Source organism: Triticum aestivum, chromosome 5B (assembly GCF_018294505.1).
Source record: "Triticum aestivum cultivar Chinese Spring chromosome 5B, IWGSC CS RefSeq v2.1, whole genome shotgun sequence".
In the NCBI taxonomy this organism is placed as follows: Eukaryota; Viridiplantae; Streptophyta; class Magnoliopsida; order Poales; family Poaceae; genus Triticum; species Triticum aestivum.
Genome location: NC_057807.1, coordinates 39167447 through 39188950, shown reverse-complemented (window position 1 = coordinate 39188950; position 21504 = coordinate 39167447). Strand labels below are relative to the sequence as shown.

Genomic DNA, 21504 nt, shown 5'->3' with positions numbered 1-21504 from the left:
TGCCCCTGGCTGAGTCCAGGATTTTGATGAGTGGGTATGATCCCCTTGTGGGACGAGTAGCGTCTCGTGCGAAGCCCTGGTGCGGTAGGTTCACTTCTAAAGGAAGCAAAACTATCCTCATTAGCTCTAACCTTGCCAGCCTCCCCATGTATATGATGGGGATGTACATCTTGCCCGAAGGTGTGCATAGCTCCTTTGACAAGGAGCTGGCTAGGTTCCGCTGGCAAGCAGGGGATGGCTGGCCTAAGTACCATATGGTGAAATGGGCCGACATCTGCTTACCGAAGGACCGAGGTGGGTTGGGTATCCCTGCGTCCCACCGTATGAATGTTGCGCTCATGCTACGTTGGGTTTGGCGGATCTTGCGGGGTGATGAGTCCAAGTACTTGCAGGGCCAGCCCCTCTTGGCTTGCTCGCACTCGGCTGGGTCCCAGTTCTGGAAATCTATCCAGGCCATCAAGGAGGAGATTAGGCTGGGTTTGCGGTTCTCGGTTGGTAATGGGTCTGGGACCCAGTTTTAGTTGGACCCCTGGCTTGATGGGGAGCCTCTCCACATTTGGTTCCCGAGGCTCTTTGCGATTTGTGACGATCCGACTGTTCTTGTCTCTGGGCTGCTTTGGATGAGGGGTGGAACATTGCGTTCCGCCGCTCATTCGGACCAGCCGAGGTGCAGGAATGGGCAAACTTGAGGGAAGTAGTCCCTCTTCCTTTGTTCCAGGATCCTGACACTGTTTCTTGGAGTCTTTCGCTCTCGGGAGACTTCTCCGTTAGCTCGGCCTATCAGGCGCTATGCCGGCTGCCGGTTCTCCAGTGGTTATCCCCACTGTGGAAGGCGCATGCCCCTGAAGATCAAGATTTTCGTGTGGCAGCTTCTCCGAGATCACTTACCTTCAGGGACTGAGGTGCTTAAACGCCATGGTCCAGGCAATGGCATTTGCCCCCTTTGCCTCGTCCCGGAAACGGGAACACACATTATGTTCTCGTGCGTAGCAGCGCAGACACTTTGGTGCTTTGCTCGTGAGGCTTTGGGTCCGGAGTGGGAGGCCCATGACCTTGCAGAGTTTCTGCAGGTTAGGACCACTTAGGTTGGCCGTAAGCACCGATTGTTCTGACTCATCTTCGCAGCTATGACGTGGACCTTTTGGACTACTCGCAATAAGATGGTGATTGAGCGGATATTCCTGGGCGTGCCTCTGACTCGTTTTTTAAATTTCTTGCCTTCTTGCAGCACTGTCATCCGCTTGCTAGACCGAGAGATCATGACCGGCTTCAGCTCTATCTGAACGCACTGCTGGCTTTCGCACGCCGGCTTTCCGACCGGTCGCCTGCTTCGTAGCTTGCCCCTGTTGGCCTTTTATGACTTTCTTTTGGATGTGCTTGTGCTGTGGCCCCAACAGTTTCTTTCTTTGACTATGGTTGAGACGCGGTTGTATGGATGTTTGCTTTATCTATAAAGCGCGACGAAAGCCTGTTTCGAGATGTGGACCAACTTGTGGTGCTGTTTTCCGACGACGGCGAAGGTCGTGTGTGCTTGCTAACTCATTAGATGGATCCTAAAAAAACTGATTAGATTGATGTGGAGGTTGTATCCAATAAATTTTTCCATTAAAAAAAATTCTACAGTTACAAACTTTAAAGAAATTTGTTTTTATTAAAAAAAACAATCCTAAAGAATTTCTATGAAATTCTTTAAATTAAAGTGGCCCTGGAAAATTGTGCTTCTTTCTTTTGCATGGTAATACGTGTCTCATTTATATAGAATAAAGACCAAGTTACAAGGCACGTAAGCACCGACCATACATGACTGAAAAGATAGGAAAATCCTATGCAAAATACCAGCGCCTGTCCCTTTTCTTCGACACCACCGAAGCGGCCACCAAAAGGTAAAAAGACAGATCACCTCTTTGTCCGAGCTCGACGCAGCTCCATCGCTGATCAGCAGCTTTACAGACCTCCAAAGTAGTTAGCCAAAAGCAAAACCATAACCGTTGAAAGAATCAGACCAGGGCAACATATGTCCCCGGACACGCCATCAAACTTCAGAACTGACACCCCCGCATGACGACGATGTCGGAGAAGGAAATTAGAACTGCCCACCTTCGACCACATACCCAACACAAGATACTCCATCTTCCATTGGGTAGACAACCACCTGCGCGTACTTCTATCCTCTGCGCCGGAGTCTCTGGCGTCTAAGTCAAAATACGCTTTGAGGGGGTCCTCGCTATCTTCTGGCCTGCGCCGGAGTCTCCGGTCGTCGGCGGATGCGCGAGGCGCCGCCGTTAAGGGGATACATACTTGCTGCCGCCGAGGCAAGAGACCGGAGGGGCGAGGGCCCCGCTCGAAGAGCGAGCGAGCGCGGCGGCTCCTCGGAGACGCCGCTGCTGAATTTGGGCGCCTCATATGTTCGACGCGGCGGCCGGCTCCGCCTTAGGCGCGGAGGACCCATGCGTTCTGGGGCCTTTGCGCTGGCAAAAATGGCGTCGTTGTCTGGCGTTTGGATCGGCGAAGGGGAGGTGCGAGAAGAGATCCACGGCGCACTGTTCAGTCGGCCGCGTGGGATGATGTGGTCGGAGCTCCTCCCATTAGCGCATCCCGGTAAAGTTTATCTCCCCACTTGTTCATGATGCTCGCATTGGATTAGAATCTAGGTGCTGCATCTTCAACTTCCTATAAGAACCTAGGTGAATCTAGGTTAACTGGGAGACTTGCCTGAATGCTGTTTTTTCTGTAGTGTTCAAAGTTAGAAATTGAAATGTATAGTAAGAAGCTAACGTACGCTACTTTGCCTAATTTTTTTTATCGGTAAGTCTTTGAAATTGAAAGAAAATACTACTCCCGTATGATATGAGTTTCTTATGATCTGGAAAAATATTCATCAGTTTGTATTAATTTAGTATCCAAAGTCAAAAATCAAACTGAACAGATTTTTGATTAGCTTGCTTATGCGTATTGATTGGAAGTTTCTCTGAATTAGGAAAAAAGGCAACATAGGTTTGTTTATAGAGCTTTCACCAGTTCATAGGTTTATCCATTTACTGTTTAAAGTATAACTCTTAATTACCTTATCGTCCCACATGCGAATTCCTGCCAGATGCTTGAGTAGAAACTTTAGTTTGGAACTTTCTTCTGCAACAGCAAAGTAGATGGAATCGCTAGTCGGTCAACCTGTAAAGTCAAATAAGCTTAGCCAGCACAATTTGAAGTCCATAACTTGGCTGGAATCTGAAAAATATTTTTACTGATCAATCTTTCGTCTTATTTACAGTTATATCACAGGCATTATTCTATATTATTGTGGCACTAAGAAACAATGATCCATGTGCTGAAGTGATGATACCTGGAGGTTGGATTGTGAAGCGCTTCCTGGCCTGAAAATGGACTGCTTACATGCATAATGTCTGTCCGATTATAGGTGAAATATTCACGCGACCATCAGCCTGGCTGCAGGCCGTCACATCTAGGTACAAACAGGTATTGAAAGGTCCTGAAATAAACTAATAGGAGTTGAATTGGTAGGATTTAATTTTGATCACAATCCCTGAGGATTGAACTGGTAAAGGTGTCTAATTTATATTTCCCCACAAAAAAATATGAACAAGGGCCTATAAATTCTCACATTGATAGAGATTATATAATATTTTTTTTGTGGTAGCTTTCAATAATTACTGTAGCTGCATAAGAAATTCGCATTGAAGATTTGAGAACAATGAAAGTAGGTCATACCGTGTAGAGCTATGCAACCAATGCTATTCTCTATAGGTAGGTAATAGGGGCCGAAATCACTATTCTGACACTTTCAGCAAACTTTGTCACAAACTGAACTCGACATGAAAGTATTTCATGATCTGACCATTTTAGCAACGCCACAGACCGTGGCGTTTCTGCTTCATATAGATTATAGAAACGCCGAGCTATCTTGCGTTGCAGCTCCAAATATAAACGTCGAGGTATCTAGCGTTGCATCTCCACATGGAAACGCCAACCCCTTTGGCGTTTCTGTCCTACATGTAAACGCCATTGGCTTTAACGTTTCATATGTGGTAGTACTCCACAGCTCGATCGGGAGGAGCATGTCCTACATGCAAACGCCATTGGCTTTAGCGCGGACTGCAATTGTCTCCGGAGCACGTCCAGATGCAGCGAGCCAGCCAGTGAGAGTGATGATATCAGCGACTAAAAATCTGGTACTCCCTCCGTTCCAAAATATAGCGCGTCCTCGGTTTCCGTGCTTCAACTTTGACCATTAATTTAATCAACAAGACCGACTGCGGCGGGCGAAAAAATTATACCAATGAATTCGTATTCAAATTTTTTTTTTAATTATATAATTTTTGATCCCGCCGCAGTCGGTCTCGTGGGTTAAATTTATGGTCAAAGTTGAACCTCGAAAAGCGTGGGCGCGCTATATTTTGGAACGGAGGGAGTAGCTAGCTATGTCACGTACGAGTACTTTTCTTGTGCTGTATGAAATGGACCCGATGGACTCTTGCATGCGGCGCCGTATCCATGCACACATCTCTGTCATGACAATGAGTGACAGATAAGAGTATTTCTCTTCTCTCGCCATCCAATGTGGGCGTTGGACTCTTCTGTACTAGCTCCTGCAGCTAGCTTGCTTTCAATCATCAGTACAATATAGGAATAAATAGCTCTAGCTAGCTATCTGATTCCTTGTATGATTCACGAGGCTGGCCAGGCTAGAAAGTAGAGTAATGGTAGTCTACACTGATCGGTGTGTACAGTACTACTGCCACGTTCAGACCGCTGCATTTCCACGTACTGCCACATATGAAACGCCAAGGCGATGGCTTTTCAATATCGGATAGAAACGCTATAGGGGCTTGGCGTTTCTTACTTGGTCTGCAACGCGAGCTACACCGGCGTCCATGATAGGAGATGAATATATGTGCAAACAGATATGCACAGAATCAGTAATTTGGCAAAAGTAGACTTCACACTGGGTGGGATTAATAGTTGACTAGGACAAACCACCACCTACTACCTGGCTAGTTAATAGTTTTGGCAGGCATACATCAGCTCGTTTCAAAACAAAAAGAGGAAAAAAAGGTTGGGTATATCAATCATTATACTTCAACTTGTATTGGCATTGTATTTTCTTTTATAGGAGCCAGCTGCATCATGTGCCAAATCAAATTGCTTCTAACAAGATAAAAGCTTGGGTGATCGACCGCCCTACACAACCTCGCCAAATCAAGCAAGCTAGCCATGCATTCAACCTCGCAGCAATAAGCATCAACACTGGTCCTAGTATCCTTCCTGAAACTAATTGTCTTCTTCTTGGAGATGGGATTGGCACCCGCTGTGGGTGGCGCCGTGTCGCTGGCGCTGCCAGGCTGCCCCGAGAAATGCAGCGATGTGGCGATCCCTTACCCTTTTGGCATCGGCGCTCAATGCGCAGCCTCAACAGCTTCTTCAACCTCAGACTACAAAAACACCTCTCACCAGCTACAGCCGATGGTAGGGGGCCCGGGCGACTTGGCTATCAACGTCGCCGGCATCTCGCTGGAGCATGGAGAGATACAGGTGCTCATCCCGGTCAGCTACATCTGCTTTACATCAAGTGTCGAATCGGCAACCACCACTGTGCGCCCGCGACTAGGCGGGCGCTAGGGTTTCCCCTCCCCCCTTCCCGCCGCCGCCGGCCCTCCCGCCGCCGCCGGCCTCACGCCCCCCTTCCGCCCTCCCCCTTCCCCGTCCAGGTCCGCCTCGCGCCGCCTCCCCGGGAGGTGGCCGGGGCGGAGCTCGCGCTCCTCTCCCGCGGGTCCCCTCCTCCCCCGTCTCCCCCCGCCGCCGCCGGCGGGCGCCCCCGGCGGGCGCCCCGGCGCTGGCCCGGGTGGTGCCGGCGGCGGCGGGCCTTCTCGTCCCCGCGCGCGTGTGCTCCCTTCCCGGGGCAGGGAGGCAGCAACGGTGCAGCCTGGCTTGGCTGCGGTCCGGCGGCAGGCGTGGTGACGGCGCCGCTCCTTGACGGCGGGGGGGCGTGGTGGTGCTGGGTGGCCGTCGACGCGCCCTCGGCCCAGATCTGGGCCCTAGCGGGCCGCCCCCCCGGCGTGGTCTCGTTGTCTGCGGCGTGGTAAGGAGGAGGAGTGGCTCGGACATGGGGCGTCGGCGCCGACGGCGTGCCGGCAGCAGCGCGAAGGCGGGAGCTTTACGGGCCCACGAGGGCTCGGCCGGGCCTGTGGCCTACGGGCCTGGTGTGCTCCTGCTATTGCGTCCGGATGGCTACCGTCGCTGACGGTGGAGGTGGGGCCCTCCCGCGTGCCGATGGTGCTGATGCACTAGTCCCGGCTCTGATTCTTCGCCGCGCTGTCCTCACCTTGCGGTGCCGTGGTGAGACGGCGTGGAGGCCTCATGACCGTGTTGGCGCAGGGTGGTGGTTGGTTTGGTGGCTGGATTCGGAGCGCCCGAGGTGCGGGTTGGGATCGGGGAAACCCCTGTCGGCGTGGCCGACTCCAGCGCGGTGGCGCCTGTAGGTGCCACCTGACCTTCCGGGAGGGCGTCGGGGGCTACCCTTCTTCTCGCCTCGTCGTGTACCGGGGGAACCCTTGGCAGCAGCCTCGTCATCGTCGCGATCCTTCTTGAAGGTGTTGATGGGTGCCGGCGCTTCGGAGTCTTGGAGCCTAGTGGAAGAGCCCGGTGGGCGCAGTGATCGCGAGACTTCTTCGTTTTTGTTGATCCGCCGTTGTCGGCATTTGTTTCTTTTGCTCTTTCTCTGTCGTTTCTTTTGGGCGTGACTGTGCTGCTTCCGCCCCAGCACCTATCCCTGTATGGTTCGGTTGGTTGCTTTGTATACAAAGCGAGGAACCCTTTTTCGGCAACCACCACTGTGCTGTTCAGCCTGCGGCCTGCGCGACACTCCATTCCTCCCATCCCCAGGGCGCAACCGCTTCACGGTCATTGGCTGCAACACCCTTGGGCTCGTTGGCGGTACCCATGAGGACATGATGCAGTACCTCGCCGGTTGCTACTCCTACTGCGAAGGCTTCAGCGGTGCATCAGACGACGGATCACCATGCACCGGGACAGGCTATTGCGAGGCATCCATCCCAACCAACCTCACCGCCTTGAATGTGACATTCCCAATTAACAGTAGCAGCGTATGGGAATTCAACCCATGCTTCTGTGCCATGGTTGCTGAGGTAGGGTGGTACAGCTTCAGGCGCAGTGACCTCATTGGCCAACTTGGGTTCGTCACTGAGAGGGCAAAGAGCGGCGCACCTTTCATCGCGAACTGGGCAGTCAGGAACGGATCGTGCCTGGAGCCAAGAAACGCATGTGTCAGCATGAATAGCAAGTGCTCCCTGGGTTATGAGGGCAACGCCTACATCAACAATGGCTGTCAAGGTAACTACTGATGGAATACTTGTGGTTCATATATAGCAAGCAGTTTGACTTATCTGATGTTTAATGGTTTTCTTGATGCCATCTTCAGATATAGATGAATGCATGCTGCGTGAGCAGAACCCCAAGTACAAAGAGTTGTATCCTTGCAGGAATGGTATCTGTCACAACATTTAGGATGGCTATAACTGTAAATGCAAGGGAGGAACAAATTCTGATGGTACAAATTTTGGATGTCGACCTCTTCATACTCGAGACGAACAGATGGCTATAGGCAAGTTCATTGTCGTTTGTTTTGTTTTATCTGGCAAAAGATTGATATATTTCTATTAAATTCGATGAGTTGGAGCATCTCAATTTCATGTGCTTAAATAACTCGTAGCCCCTTATGACCACGACAAAATTAACTTAATAGAAGTACATGATTTTGCAGGCCTAAGTGTTTCCGCCGCTGTGATGATATCGTTGGCATGCCTTTTGGCTATGCAATTACAAAGGAAAAGGCACAAGAAGGAGAATGATGAATATTTCAAACAAAATGGAGGGCTCAGGTTATATGATGAGATGAGATCAAGGCAGGTCGATACTGTTCGCATACACTACCGGACTCGCGGACTATGCCTACGGCCCAGGGTCAAGCCATCGGCATACCTTGCCACGTGTCGTCCCCTGGGTTGGCCGAGCGGCAGGGCTATGCCTACGGCAAAGCCGTCGACATAGATGTAAATCTATGCCGACGGCTTTGCCGTAGGCATAACCTGCCACGTGGCGCCTCCTGGTGGCTCCTGAGCAAAGATATGCCGACGGCTTTGCCGTAGGCATAGTTTTTCCCCCTGTTTTCTCTTTCACTTCATTTGACGGCAATTCAAAGCAGAATAATATGAAATATGACAGTTCATCATCATCATTTAAACATAGTCAAGTTCATCATCTAAAGATCATCGCCGACGAAAATTCACAAACATAAAAGTAGTGCAAGACATGAAACATCATAAAAGTTGAAACATGAAAGGCATGGCACAACGGCCGCACACACGGAATCATCATCGACATCAAGCACCACCGAGTCCACCTCCACCAAAACCACCACCACCACCGAGTCCACCTCCGCCAAAACCACCACCACCACCACAGAGTCCACCTCCGCCAAAACCACCACCACCACTGAGTCCACCTCCGCCAAAACCGCCATCGCCAAGTCCACCTCCGCCAAAACCGCCACCGCGACCACCATCACTCTGCCAGATCGGAGTGACTGGGGTCGACGGAGCAGGAGTCGAGCCACCAGTCCCCTACATGTTTGAGAGAAGATTCTAACGATAAATATGACATGATAGTGTTGAATGAACGACAACTAGTTTGTCAGTAGTTAGGCAAATGTACTAACCGGAGTATCACCGCCTAGTGCCAGCCATTCCTCGAACGTGGGAATGTGTGGGGCGTCTCCCGCAGGTGGTGGTGGGGGTCCAACTTATGGTGGCTCCGTGCGGTTAGTCCAAGACGCCAACATAGCCTGGATGTTAGTTAAACAAACAAACTAGAAAGTCAGAAGGAATGAAAGTGCAAATTTGAGCTTGGTTTTAAGAGGGAAAAACTAACCGCCATCACTTGACGGCTGTAATCATCGTTTGCCTTCACTCGTTGCAAGTACTCCCTCACCTCAATATGCCTATGCTCGAGAAAGGCCTGATATGCCTACAAATTTGAGGTTGTTTCTAAGTGGGTAGTGCTACAAATTTGAGAAAGGCCTGAAAGGCCTGATAAGGGGAAGTACTTACAGCACGCTGGCGGACTAAGGGAGGCTGCGAACGCCCCGTACTCTCTAACGGGCTCGGGTTGGTAGCTCGAAGCCGTGTGTATGAGATCGACGGAGTGATCAAGCCATCGAAACACGGATACCGGCCATGGGACTTACCCTGGATGGCCACCACCGCCGTGTCGTCGATCTGAGACTGGGCGACCTCAGGAACGGGAACATCCGGATGCAACTTCTGATAGTTCTGAGTGTAAGACTCCAGGTGCTGCTCGGTGTTGCCGTAGTACTGGCTCTCGCCCTCCTTGCGATCATGCCGCTCGCGGGCCAGCTTCCACGACTCCATGTCTGAGAGCGGCCTCTGCAACTTGTCCTCCTGCAACGTCAAACAGAAGTTAGCCATACATAAGAACATGACGGTAAAGAAGAACAAAAATGCATCATGCATATAGATATACCTTCATGGCCTTGAAGCCTCAGTGGTTCCTGTTTCCTTGGCCGTGTGTCCCGTCTTTTCCACGGTTAGCCCGGGCCTTGATGCTCTTGGCAGCAAACTCTGCATCGTCACCGACCAACCTATCCACCAAACTCGCCCATCCGTCATGCCTTCCATAGCACCAACGAGGAACAACCTATGCAAATTTTGGAAGCATGACATGTGAGCACGAAACATATAGTTGACTGCTTGAAACAATGAAAAGTTAGTAATAGTTATACCATCATGAATTGCTCCCTGCTCATGGTAAGTTTTTGCTTCTGTGCTTGAGTTTTGGTCATCTTTTGGAGCAGGTAGATGTGGTAGTACTACGAGACGGCAACCCAACGCACCTCGTACTGCAACTGACGAGCTTTCTTCTTCGCAGCCACAAGTAAGACCACGTCGGCTCTGGCCTTCTGCTCGTCAAGAACTCTATAGAGTTGCTGCAATCATGCATAAACCAGAAGCAAACAAGGCATGAGTTGAGTGACTCAATGATAAACTATGAACGAAACTAAAGACAAGTGATTCAGCATAGAACTTACCCAAAATTTGGTGATCACGGCCTTAGCGGCCGTCCCGTACTCCGCGTTTCTGCAAGCCTCGTAGTGGGCCCAGCTAGTGGCCAAAACACGCAGCTGCGGGTCCCTATCTGGCCGCGGGCAGAATAGGCCAGGCCAAAACTCCTTCAACAGGACAGTGATAAGGCCGTTCGGTTTACGGCCCCCTCCACGAAGGATCCAGTTACTGCAAAAGAATCAAAGGATTGCCATGTGTACAATAAGAAAATGTTGTCATGTGTTGAAAATATGATTGAGATGCACTTACTCTGTCCCCACAGGTTCAATGAGCCACTTGTGCGCCTCGATAGAAGGTGGTGGAGGTACTCCGGCATTACCACGCAGCCACCCCTGCGGAGCACCCGGTGGCAAGTCACCCCACAACTCGGGGTCAACTCCCCTCCACCCTCCTCGCCCTCCTCCTCACCCTCCTTGCCCTCCTCCTCGCCCTCCTCCTCGGCTTCCTCCTCCTCGCCATCAGGAACATACTCCTCCTCCTCAGACTCAGAAGCTGCCTCAGCATAGGAGGGCATCAAAGAAGACCCTCCTATTTCGGACACGGCCCAGAATTTTTTGGCCCGGTTGCCTCTCCCCCTCCCTCCTCCTCCTCCTCTAGGGTCTCCTCCCCCGACCCCTCCACCTCCCTGTGAGGTGCCATCGTCGTGTAGTCGGGAGGGAACCTTGTGGGCTCGTCCACTCCGAGTAAGTCCTCCTTTGAGTTTACTGAGGAAACTGGCACCGCTGGACTTGCCCATGATTAGCAAACCTGCATTGAGAAGAGAATAAACAATTAGTAAGGATATAAAAAAACAAGCATACAGGAACATTAATAACAGAAGAGCACATTAAGCATACTATTGTAATGATCATTAAAAGAACATACATTTTCTAGAACCCATATGAATCATCACTATTGTAATCTACTTGTCGACCGGTCTCATCATCACTATCCCGCATATCTTCTTCGTTGTCTGACGGAGGTGGAGGCTCTTCCTCATCGTCAGCGTCAGCGTCTTCATTTAACTTTTCAAGCATAATTATGTCTCTTTGATTCACAACTGCCTCACCATCAATCCGTGCGCCGTCGTCGTTTGGGTCCAGGTCAACATAACCCAAGTCATCATCCTCCTTGTTTCGGACCACGTCATCATGTTCCTCTTGAAAGAACACTCCCTCGTATGTCATGGGGTTTATGTTGTAGTAATCATCATCGTTCGGGTCCGGTAGCTTACCATGTGGCGACACCTTGAACACAACTTCCCAACCCTTTAGGTACTCTTTCTGGCATGGGTAAGGCAGATAATATACTTGTGTGGCCTGGGTAGCGGCGATAAAGAGATCAGCTCCGGCATAGACGGTTGATGGTTTAACTTCAACTAAACCAACAGAAGGCGTATGTCTCAGACCCTTTTTGGGGTCGAACCATCGGCATTTGAACACAGTGAGACTTAGGTGTTTACGGCCACGTTTGAATGTAAGCTCGTATATTTTTCCTACCCTTCCGTAGTAATCTACTTTATTATCTCCTTCGGTGAAGACTCCGGTATTTATGGTTTTGGGATCAGGCCGACTGTTCTGGTGCTCCTCTGTATGGAAGCGATACCCATTCACATCATACTTTTGGCATGTCATGACGGTAGGGTCAAAACCCATGGAAACCCATCTCAATTCTTCATCCATTGATTCGTTCGGATCATTTCCCTACAAGTTTAATTGAAATTATAGGGTGCATGAGTTTAATTGGAAGTGTGAAATGGGTAATAGGGAAGTGTGAAAAATTACTTTCTCCATGAACCACGCAACGAAATTTTTCCTTCCATCAGCACCCTTTCGGAGAAGAGCAAGTGCCTCCGCTTCAGTAGGAGGCAGCATTCCCGTCCACTCTTCCTCAACGAATCGACTACAATAAGAAAAGCGGTATAAGAACTAGGCAAAGTGAACATAACGAATTGACTAAAAGAATGGTGCAAAGGTATTACCTCATCCACTCATCCTCAACTTCCTTGATGTTGTGCAAGATATAGAACATGACATCCTCCCACTCATCTCGTGGCATGTCATAAGATGTCGAGCATCCAGCCCTGCCACCTTGCCCGATGAATAGAGGCAACTTGGGTTTATACTTGGGTTCTTCTGTATTGTATCGAGACACCTTATTGTGCAACGTGGGAACATGGTCCGGATAGTAGGCTGTCCTGAGGTCTGCCACCTCCTCTAGGATAACTGCCTCAGCTATGGAAGCTTCAATCTTAGCTTTGTTTCCACATTTCTGTCTCAGATGCTTGTTCTGTCTCTCAGGGCCATACTGCCAACGATTCTGCACAGGGCCCCCCAACAATACCTCGTTCGCGAGGTGCAAAATGAGATGTGTCATCGGAGTAAAGAAGCCTGGCGGGAAGATCTTCTCTAGCTTGCATATCAACTCCGGCGCCTTCTTATGCATTTCTTTTATCTTCTCAGGACATACTTCTTTAGCACAAAGCGTGCGGAAGAAATGGCTTAACTCCGCAAGCACACGCCAGACACGCTCGGGAACATAGCCCCGAACCATCACCGGCATAATCCGCTCAATCCATACATGATAGTCATGACTCTTGAGCCCGGTCACTCTGCCCGTTGAAAGATTGACCCCCTTACTTATATTCGACGCATAACCATCGGTGAACTTCACGACGTGTTTCAGCCACTTGAATGCCTCCATCTTATGATCCTTTTTAAGTACGAAGTCAGCATCTGGCTTGAACCAAGATTTTCGACTGCCTGTGGGAGGCTGCATGTGAAGACGTGGTCTATCACAAATATTCTGTTGATCGACTCTAGCATTAACATTATCCTTTGTCTTATCAGGAATGTTGAGGATCATGCGAAAAAGGGACTCTGCGACATTCTTTTCGGTGTGCATCACGTCGATGTTGTATGGAAGTTTGAGGTCCTTAAAATAGGGAAGCTGCGTGAAGGCGGTAATGTGAGTCCAGTTGTGCGTCTCACCATATCCTTCATAACATTTTTTCCCTTTACCTTTTCCTTTGCCCTCGTCTTCGCCTGTGGCTTTGACTTTGCCTTTCCCTTTGCCTTTCCCTTCACCGGCAGGCTTAAGAGCTTTCAGCTGAGCAAGCACATCTGCACCAAAAAACGTTGGAATCTCATTTACTTCATGGACAACTTTGCCTTTTGTGAAGTTCTTCTTGTCTTCCCTATCAGGATGGTCTGGAGGGAGGAACTGTCGATGCAGGTCAAAGGCAACATACTTGCCACCCTTCTTCAGCCAAATGAAAATCAAGGCCTGCATGCACACTGGGCAAGGCATCTTTCCACTTGTACACCATCCGCAGAACAGGGCATAGCCGGAAAAGTCATGCATGCAATACTGTAGCCAAACTTTCATCAAGAAATTTTTCTGCAGATGCCGATCGTATGTCAACCTCGGGAAGTACCAAGAATGGTGCAAATCATCCACCAACGGCTGCATAAACACACTCAAATTCTTCCCCGGATATTCAAGCCCCGAAATTATAAGCGACAGGAACATGGTCTTGCGTTGCATTATGGCGCCGGGAGGGAGATTGAGCGGAATAACAAATACGAGCCAGCAGCTGTATGGATTAGACGACATACCATATGGATTGAACCCATCACCTGTTATAGCAATTCTGACATTCCCAGCCTCGGCTGCTTCCTCCGGGTACTCTATATCAAATGACTTCCATGCTTCACCTTCTGATGGATGTACAATTTTTTTTGGATTGTACCTTTTCCCTTCCTTGTGCCACTTCATCATTTTGGCAGACTCCTCGGTGATGAAAAGGCGCTGCAGTCTTTTTATAAAATCAAGATACCGAAGAACCTTCACAGGGATTTTTAGATGCTGCTTCTGACCATGCTTATCGACCACCTCAATATACCGAGAGGAACCGCACTTCCTACAATAGTTGTCATCCGCATACTCATGCCTAAACAAAAGGCAATTCTTTGGACAAACATGTATTTTCTCATAGTCCATGGAGAGCGCCTTCATGATTTTCTTCGTACCGTACATGGTTTTCGGCAGTTCATGGCCCTCAGGCAGGCTGTTAGCCCATACTCCCAGAAATGCTTCGAAGCAACCTCGGCTACAGCCGTACTCAGCCTTGACTGCCATCAGTTGCGAGATGGCATCCAGCAGAGACAGCTTGGCACCCTCATAGAGAGGTTTCTTTGACGAGGCCAAGATTTCCAGGAAGGCCTTTGTTGTTTCCTCCGGCTCCTCCGGTTCATTCGCTGAATGTGACGGAGGTGTCGGCTGTGCAGCAAAGACATCATCTAGCATGTCTCTAACCCCATCGTCCTCATAACCAGCGACGCGTTGTCGTATCACATCCTCTCTACCACGGTCCCGCTGGGCAAAGTTTATCGGCATATTAAAGTTGGGCATAAATCCATTCGTGCGAAGGTGCTTAGTCATCTCACTCTTATCTCTGCGGATACGTCTCTTACATTTGGCACACGGGCATTCTGGCACCATCCTCATTGGACTACGGAATATCTCTTTCAAAAACACATCAGTTTTCTCGACCCACTCTGTTGTTACTTGATTCCGACGGAAAAACCCACTATACATCCACTGATTATCTGCCATCTCTGCTTTATTGGAAGCCACACAAGAAAATTAAGGATTCATTTAAATTACCCACATCAATATTTTATTTTTTACAAGGTTGACGAGTAATCCACCTACATCTCTAATAGGTAAAGATGGGTCCTAATCCCACCCGAGAATGTGTAGATTGAGTACGGTCCATGCTCTACCCTATTCCGAGAGAAAATTTCAGCAGCACCTCCCCGCTGTTCTCCAAATACACGTCTCGGCAAAATGCCGAGAGAATGTGCATCCGAAGAACAACAGGGAGGCGCCGCCAAAATCCTGTCTCGGAACGGGGTAGAGCATGAACAACGTACCCAATCTACACATCCTCGGGCTGTCCGTGGAAAGCGCTGGACAATTCGAAAAAGCTGCGGTGATAAATATGCAATTGAATGCATATTTATCGATGCAACCCTTTCGGACGGGAGACCTAGGTTACGTGACTTGATGTGAAAATTTAATCTACTGACATGGAAAAAAAGTGGACGAGGTCATGGAATTGTTGCTCACCCTCCGATGTAGTCGATCAAAGGAGAGGGACCAACACCTCCAACGTCGACGATGACTCCATGAAGATGGAACACCACAAATCCTGTTAATTACACCGAGTGAAAAAAATTTAGGTCATCACATCACATTAAGCATTGATACTTTTAACTATGAAAAAATTCATGTTTCGTCAAGTGTCAAATTTTGTCCTTCAATTTTTTTAGCAAGATCATCATGATTAAATAACCACTCATCGTATCATAATTTTGCAGCACATCTAACATAGCTACTTAACATTAAGCATTGACACTTAAAACTACGAAAAAAATCATATTTTGTCAAGTGTCCAATTTTTTCCGGTTCAATTTTTTCGACAAGATCATCATCATAAAAATAACCACTCATCTTATACCAATTTTGGAGCACATCTCAAATGACAAGATCATCATGATAAAAATCTAACATCCAACATCCAACATCTAACATCCAACATCCATCTAACATCCAAATGACAAGATCTAACATCCAACATCCAACATCCAACATCCAACATCTAACATCTAACATCCATCTAACATCCAACATCCATCCATGCATTCATTCATCCATGCAACAGTAGCAAAAAAAATGAAAAAATGAAGAAAAAAAGTATCTCACCGAGAGGGGCGTGGCAGGGGGCGCGGCGGTGGAGAGGGTGGTGAGGCAGGGGCGGTCGGGGACGGGAGGGACGGGGCCGGCTGGAGCCGTGACCGGCTGCAGCAGCCGCGGGGTCAGGGGAGGCCGGGGCAGCACGCGGTCGGGGGAGAGGCCGGGGCAGCGGCAGGGTCGGGAGAAGGCCGGGGCAGCGATGGCGGGTGGAGACGGCGGCGACGGCGGGTGTGGAGGCGGGGGCGGTGACGCGGCTGGAGTGGGAGAGGTGCGGCGGTGGCAGGGGGAGGGGGTGTGCAGGGGAGTGGGAGGTGCGGCGAAGGCAGGGGGCGTGCTGGAGTGGGAGGTGCGGCGGCAGGGGAGGGGCGTGCGGCGGCGGTGGCAGGTCGGGGTGGGGGGTGCGGCGGCGGCACATGCCGGGGGAGGGGGGTGTGGCGGCGGCGCGCTGGTCGGGGTCGGGGTAGAAAGAACTAGTGGCCAGCTTGGGGTCACATAGGCGAGTGGATAAGGGATTTCTATGCCGACGGCTAAGCCGTCGGCATAGCTGAGGTCGCCACGTGGCACCTAAGCCGACGGCTTAGCCGTTGGCATATAGTTTTTTTGAATGATACATGATATATAATTATATTAAAAATGATACATGGTATACATATTTTTGACATGCATGAACATTATTTGAAATGTACCATACATTTTCTTTAATGGTTTGAAACATTATTTTTAACTACATGATCTTTTTTTATATTGTACAACAATTTTCTAAAATATCACGTATTTTTTTCTGAACCGGATTTTTTCTATGGTCAGCAACATTTCTTTATGATATAAATATTTGCTAAATTGTACTAATAAAAAATGTACATTGTGTTAAAATATTTCGAAATAAATTGAGGGGGGCAACATTTCTTTATGATATAAATATTTTCTATGGTCTCACGAAAGGTGATACATAGGAGAGCAACTGACTGAGGGGTACCGTTACCGAGTGCCTGATCCGGTAACTATGCGAGTGCCTGATCCGTCTACTACCTCTCCACCCGGTTGTGTCAGTTTGGCCCATAGGGACACCCGGGAGCAACATCCGGGCCAAACCCACAGCTACATCCACTCCGTGTAGACCCGACACATCCGTTTGCCCCTCCAGGTGCCGGCGGCGGCGCCGTCCGTGAGGGGGGGCACACCCCGGAGACGCGTGCCGCCTCTTCGGACATGACACAACACCACCCCGCATGTATGAGGGCTCGGTACGATGCTCCGGTGGCATTGCTACCCCCAGGGCCCTCGTCCCGCCTAACCCTGGAGCGGTTGACCACGAGATCTAGCCCTTTGACTTCCCACAGACGGGCTTTGACCAGTGGACCTCTCCACCCGGTTATGTCAGTTCGGCCCATAGGGACACCCGGGAGCAACATCCGGGCCAAACCCACAGCTACATCCACTCCGTGTAGACCCGACGCGTCCGTTTCCCCCCTCCAGGTGCCGGTGACGGCGCCGTCCGTGAGGGGGGCCACGCACCGGAGACGCGTGCCGCCTCTTCGGACATGCCACAACAACACCCCGCATGTATGAGGGCCCGGTACGATGCTCCGGTGGCATTGCTACCCCCAGGGCCCCCGTGCCGCCTAACCCTGGAGCGGTTGACCACGAGATCTAGCCCTTTGACTTCGCACAGACGGGCTTTGACCAGTGGACCTCTCCACCTGGTTGTGTCAGTTCGGCCCATAGGGACACCCGGGAGCAACATCCGGGCCAAACCCACAGCTACATCCACTCCGTGTAGACCCGACGCGTCCCTTTCCCCCCTCCAGGTGCCAGCGGCGGCGCCGTTCGTGAGGGGGGCCACGCACCAGAGACACGTGCCACCTCTTCGGACATGCCACAACACCACCCCGCATGTATGAGGGCCCGGTACGACGCTCCGGTGGCATTGCTACCCCCAGGGCCCCCGTCCCGCCTAACCCTGGAGCGGTTGACCACGAGATCTAGCCCTTTGACTTCCCACGGACGGGCTTTGACCAGTGGACCTCTCCACCCGGTTGTGTCAGTTCGGCCCAGAGGGACACCCGGGAGCAACATTCGGGCCAAACCCACAGCTACATCCACTCCGTGTAGACCCGAACCCGTCCGTTTCCCCCCTCCAGGTGCCGGCGGCGGCGCCGTCCGTGAGGGGGGCACACCCCGGAGACGCGTGCCGCCTCTTCGGACATGCCACAACACCACCCCGCATGTATGAGGGCCCAGTACGACGCTCCGGTGGCATTGCTACCCCCAGGGCCCCCGTCCCGCCTAACCCTGGAAGTGGTTGACCACGAGATCTAGCCCTTTGACTTCCCACGGACGGGCTTTGACCAGTGGACCTCTCCACCCGGTTGTGTCAGTTCGGCCCATAGGGACACCCGAGAGCAACATCCGGGCCAAACCCACAGCTACATCCACTCCGTGTAGACCCGACGCGTCCGTTTCCCCCCTCCAGGTGCCGGCGGCGGCGCCGTCCGTGAGGGGGGCCACGCACCGGAGACGCGTGCCGCCTCTTCGGACATGCCACAATAACACCCCGCATGTATGAGGGCCCGGTACGATGCTCCGGTGGCATTGCTACCCCCAGGGCCCCCGTCCCGCCTAACCCTGGAGCGGTTGACCACGAGATCTAGCCCTTTGACTTCGCATAGACGGGCTTTGACCAGTGGACCTCTCCACCCGGTTGTGTCAGTTCGGCCCATAGGGACACCCGGGAGCAACATCCGGGCCAAACCCACAGCTACATCCACTCCGTGTAGACCCGACGCGTCCGTTTCCCCCCTCCAGGTGCCGGCGGCGGCGCCGTCCGTGAGGGAGGCCACGCACCGGAGACGCGTGCTGCCTCTTCGGACATGCCACAACACCACCCCGCATGTATGAGGGCCCGGTACGACGCTCCGGTGGCATTGCTACCCCCCAGGGCCCCCGTCCCGCCTAACCCTGGAGCGGTTGACCACGAGATATAGCCCTTTGACTTCCCACGGACGGGCTTTGACTAGTGGACCTCTCCACCCGGTTGTGTCAGTTCGGCCCAGAGGGACATCCGGGAGCAACATTCGGGCCAAACCCACAGCTACATCCACTCCGTGTAGACCCGACGCGTCCGTTTCCCCCCTCCAGGTGCCGGCGGCGGCGCCGTCCGTGAGGGGGGCCACGCACCGGAGACGCGTGCCGCCTCTTCGGACATGCCACAACACCCCCCCGCATGTATGAGGGCCCGATACGACGCTCCGGTGGCATTGCTAACCCCAGGGCCCCCGTCCCGCCTAACCCTGGAGCGGTTGACCACAAGATCTAGCCTTTTGACTTCCCACGGACGGGCTTTGACCAGTGGACCTCTCCACCCGGTTGTGTCAGGTCGGCCCGTAGGGACACTCGTGAGCAACATCCGGGCCAAACCCACAGGTACATCCACTCCGTGTAGACCCGACGCGTCTGTTTCCCCCCTCAAGGTGCTAGCGGCGGTGCCGTCCATGAGGGGGGCACACCGCGGACGTGAGGGGGTCACACTCTGGAGACGGGTGTCGGGCGTTTGCAACCGCCACAAAACTTCTGTCGGCATAGCTGTTTTTGATTTTAATAAAATATAAGGATCTATATTTAAAAGAACATGACTGCACATTATTAACGTGCTCGAAAAAATACAAACTATATATTTATATTCATAATATATGAAAAAAATACAAACTACACATATATTCATATGTATGTTTATATTTAACATGCTACATGTTAGTTGATATAATAATACATAAAAAAGCATAAAAAATATATACGAAAAAAAATCTAACTATGCCGACGGCATAGCCGTCGACATAGATCCGGCCAGGGTTTAGGCGGCGGGCGGCGTGCCGCGGATCACTGACGTGGCAGATATGCCGACGGCAGCCGTCGGCATATGCTCTGAACGGTGCAGCCCGGATCGGTGACGTGGCCTACGGACCTATGCCGACGGCCCCCGTCTCGGCCGTCGGCATAGCTCTGACGACGTTAGCCGGGGGGTTGCCGGGCCCACGGGTATGCCGAAGGCCGCTGTAAGCCGACGGCAGCTGTCGGCGTACATGCAGCTAGGCCGACGGTCATTCTATGCCGACGGGTGCCGTCGGCTTAGCTCTGTGTAACCCGACGGCTAGAATACGCCGACGGCCAGAACCAGGCTGTCGGCATAGCTCCGAAGAAGCCGACGGTCACCGTCGGCATTGTTTTGGCCGTCGGGGTAGCGCCCTGTTCCGGTAGTGATACTCACTGAAAAAGAGATCAAGACAGCCACCGACAACTACAATGAAGATCGGGTTCTTGGATGTGGCGGCCATGGAATGGTCTACAGGCGTACTTTGGATGGCCACAGAGAGGTCGCCATAAAAAAGTCCAAAGTGATCAACGATAATTGCAAGGATGAGTTTATAAATGAGATCATAATCTTGTCGCAGATTAACCACCGGAACATCAGTGAGGTTACTAGGCTGTTGCTTGGACATAGATGTTCCAATGTTGGTCTACGAGTTTGTCTCCAATGGGACACTATATGAGTTTCTTCACGGCACTGCTGATCACACACAATCTGTCATCAATTTCCCTGGACCTTTGCCTGAAGATTGCCACACAATTAGCAGAAGCTCTTGCTTACTTGCACTCATCGACATCTTGCACAATCCTGCACGGGGTTGTCAAATCTGCCAACGTTCTTCTGGACAATCAGTGCAATGCCAAGGTTGCAGATTTTGGAGCGTCAGCACTCAAGTCCATGGACGAAAACTCGTTCATCATGCTCGTCCAGGTAGCCCTCGGGTATCTTGACCCCGAAAGTTTCATCAGCCACCTTCTCACCGACAAGAGTGACGTCTACAGCTTTTGTGTCATTCTCCTGGAACTGCTAACAAGAAAGAGGGCTCTGTATGCCGATAACTCTTCCAATCAAAAGAAATCCTTGACCCATAATTTTCTCCTTATGTTTCTCCAGCGCAAGCACAGTACAATGCTGGACTCTGACATTGTAGACGGATGCTGTGGCCATGGTGGTTGTTGAGAAGCTTGCTGTCCTCGCCGTGCACTGCCTGAGCACGAAGGAGACGACACGCCGACGAGGAAGGAAGTAGCAGAGCGCCTGCAGGTGCTGTGGAGACACCAAATACAGGCAGCCAGTAATGGCGAAAACGGTTGCGACTTTGATAGCAACTATGGAGTATCACCGTCGTCAGTCGTTCTCCCTTTGGATGAGATGACAGACAGTAGCTTGGAGATGCGCAAACTGATGCTGGCCGTTTAACTTCTTGTATCGTTTCTATGGATAATTCCCGTCTAAAGGATTTAATTAGAAAGAATATGTTACTTTGTAATTTCAAACGTATTTATGCCTTTTCTGCAATAAAGTAGCAAGAGGGAGCAGTTGAGTTCTATGGCTGGACCCAAAAAGGTACAATTTGGATCACTAGTTTTTTTCCTAGCAAAATTTCAACATATATTCAGCTAATAGTTGCTGATTATTATCCCGGTAATTATAAGATACTGGTATCATTTTGAAGTGTCTACGTCCAATACTAGTTTGACTGTCTCCATGCTCTGGTATTTCATCTTG

The 21504-nt window shown here is 51.0% G+C and overlaps 1 protein-coding gene and 1 pseudogene across 1 annotated transcript; both read left to right on the top strand.

Annotated features, from left to right (window-relative positions):
• Positions 1-2174: 2174 nt before the first annotated feature.
• Positions 2175-4236, top strand: LOC123115570 (uncharacterized). The gene is made up of 2 exons (XM_044536700.1): positions 2175-2598; positions 3269-4236. Exons 1-2 carry the CDS (start codon positions 2265-2267, stop codon positions 3373-3375), a joined length of 441 nt encoding a protein of 146 aa, XP_044392635.1. The 5' UTR covers positions 2175-2264; the 3' UTR covers positions 3376-4236.
• A 768-nt stretch (positions 4237-5004) lies between these two features.
• LOC123115569 (wall-associated receptor kinase 5-like) lies at positions 5005-21195 on the top strand (annotated as a pseudogene).
• Positions 21196-21504: the final 309 nt, after the last annotated feature.

Bases quoted from the DNA above. Each gene is read 5' to 3' on its own strand.
- LOC123115570 (XM_044536700.1), top strand. From the start codon at position 2,265: ATGCGCGAGGCGCCGCCGTTAAGGGGATACATACTTGCTGCCGCCGAG. The intron at 2,599-3,268 runs GTAAAGTTTATC...TCTTATTTACAG, and splicing joins CCTCCCATTAGCGCATCCCG to TTATATCACAGGCATTATTC.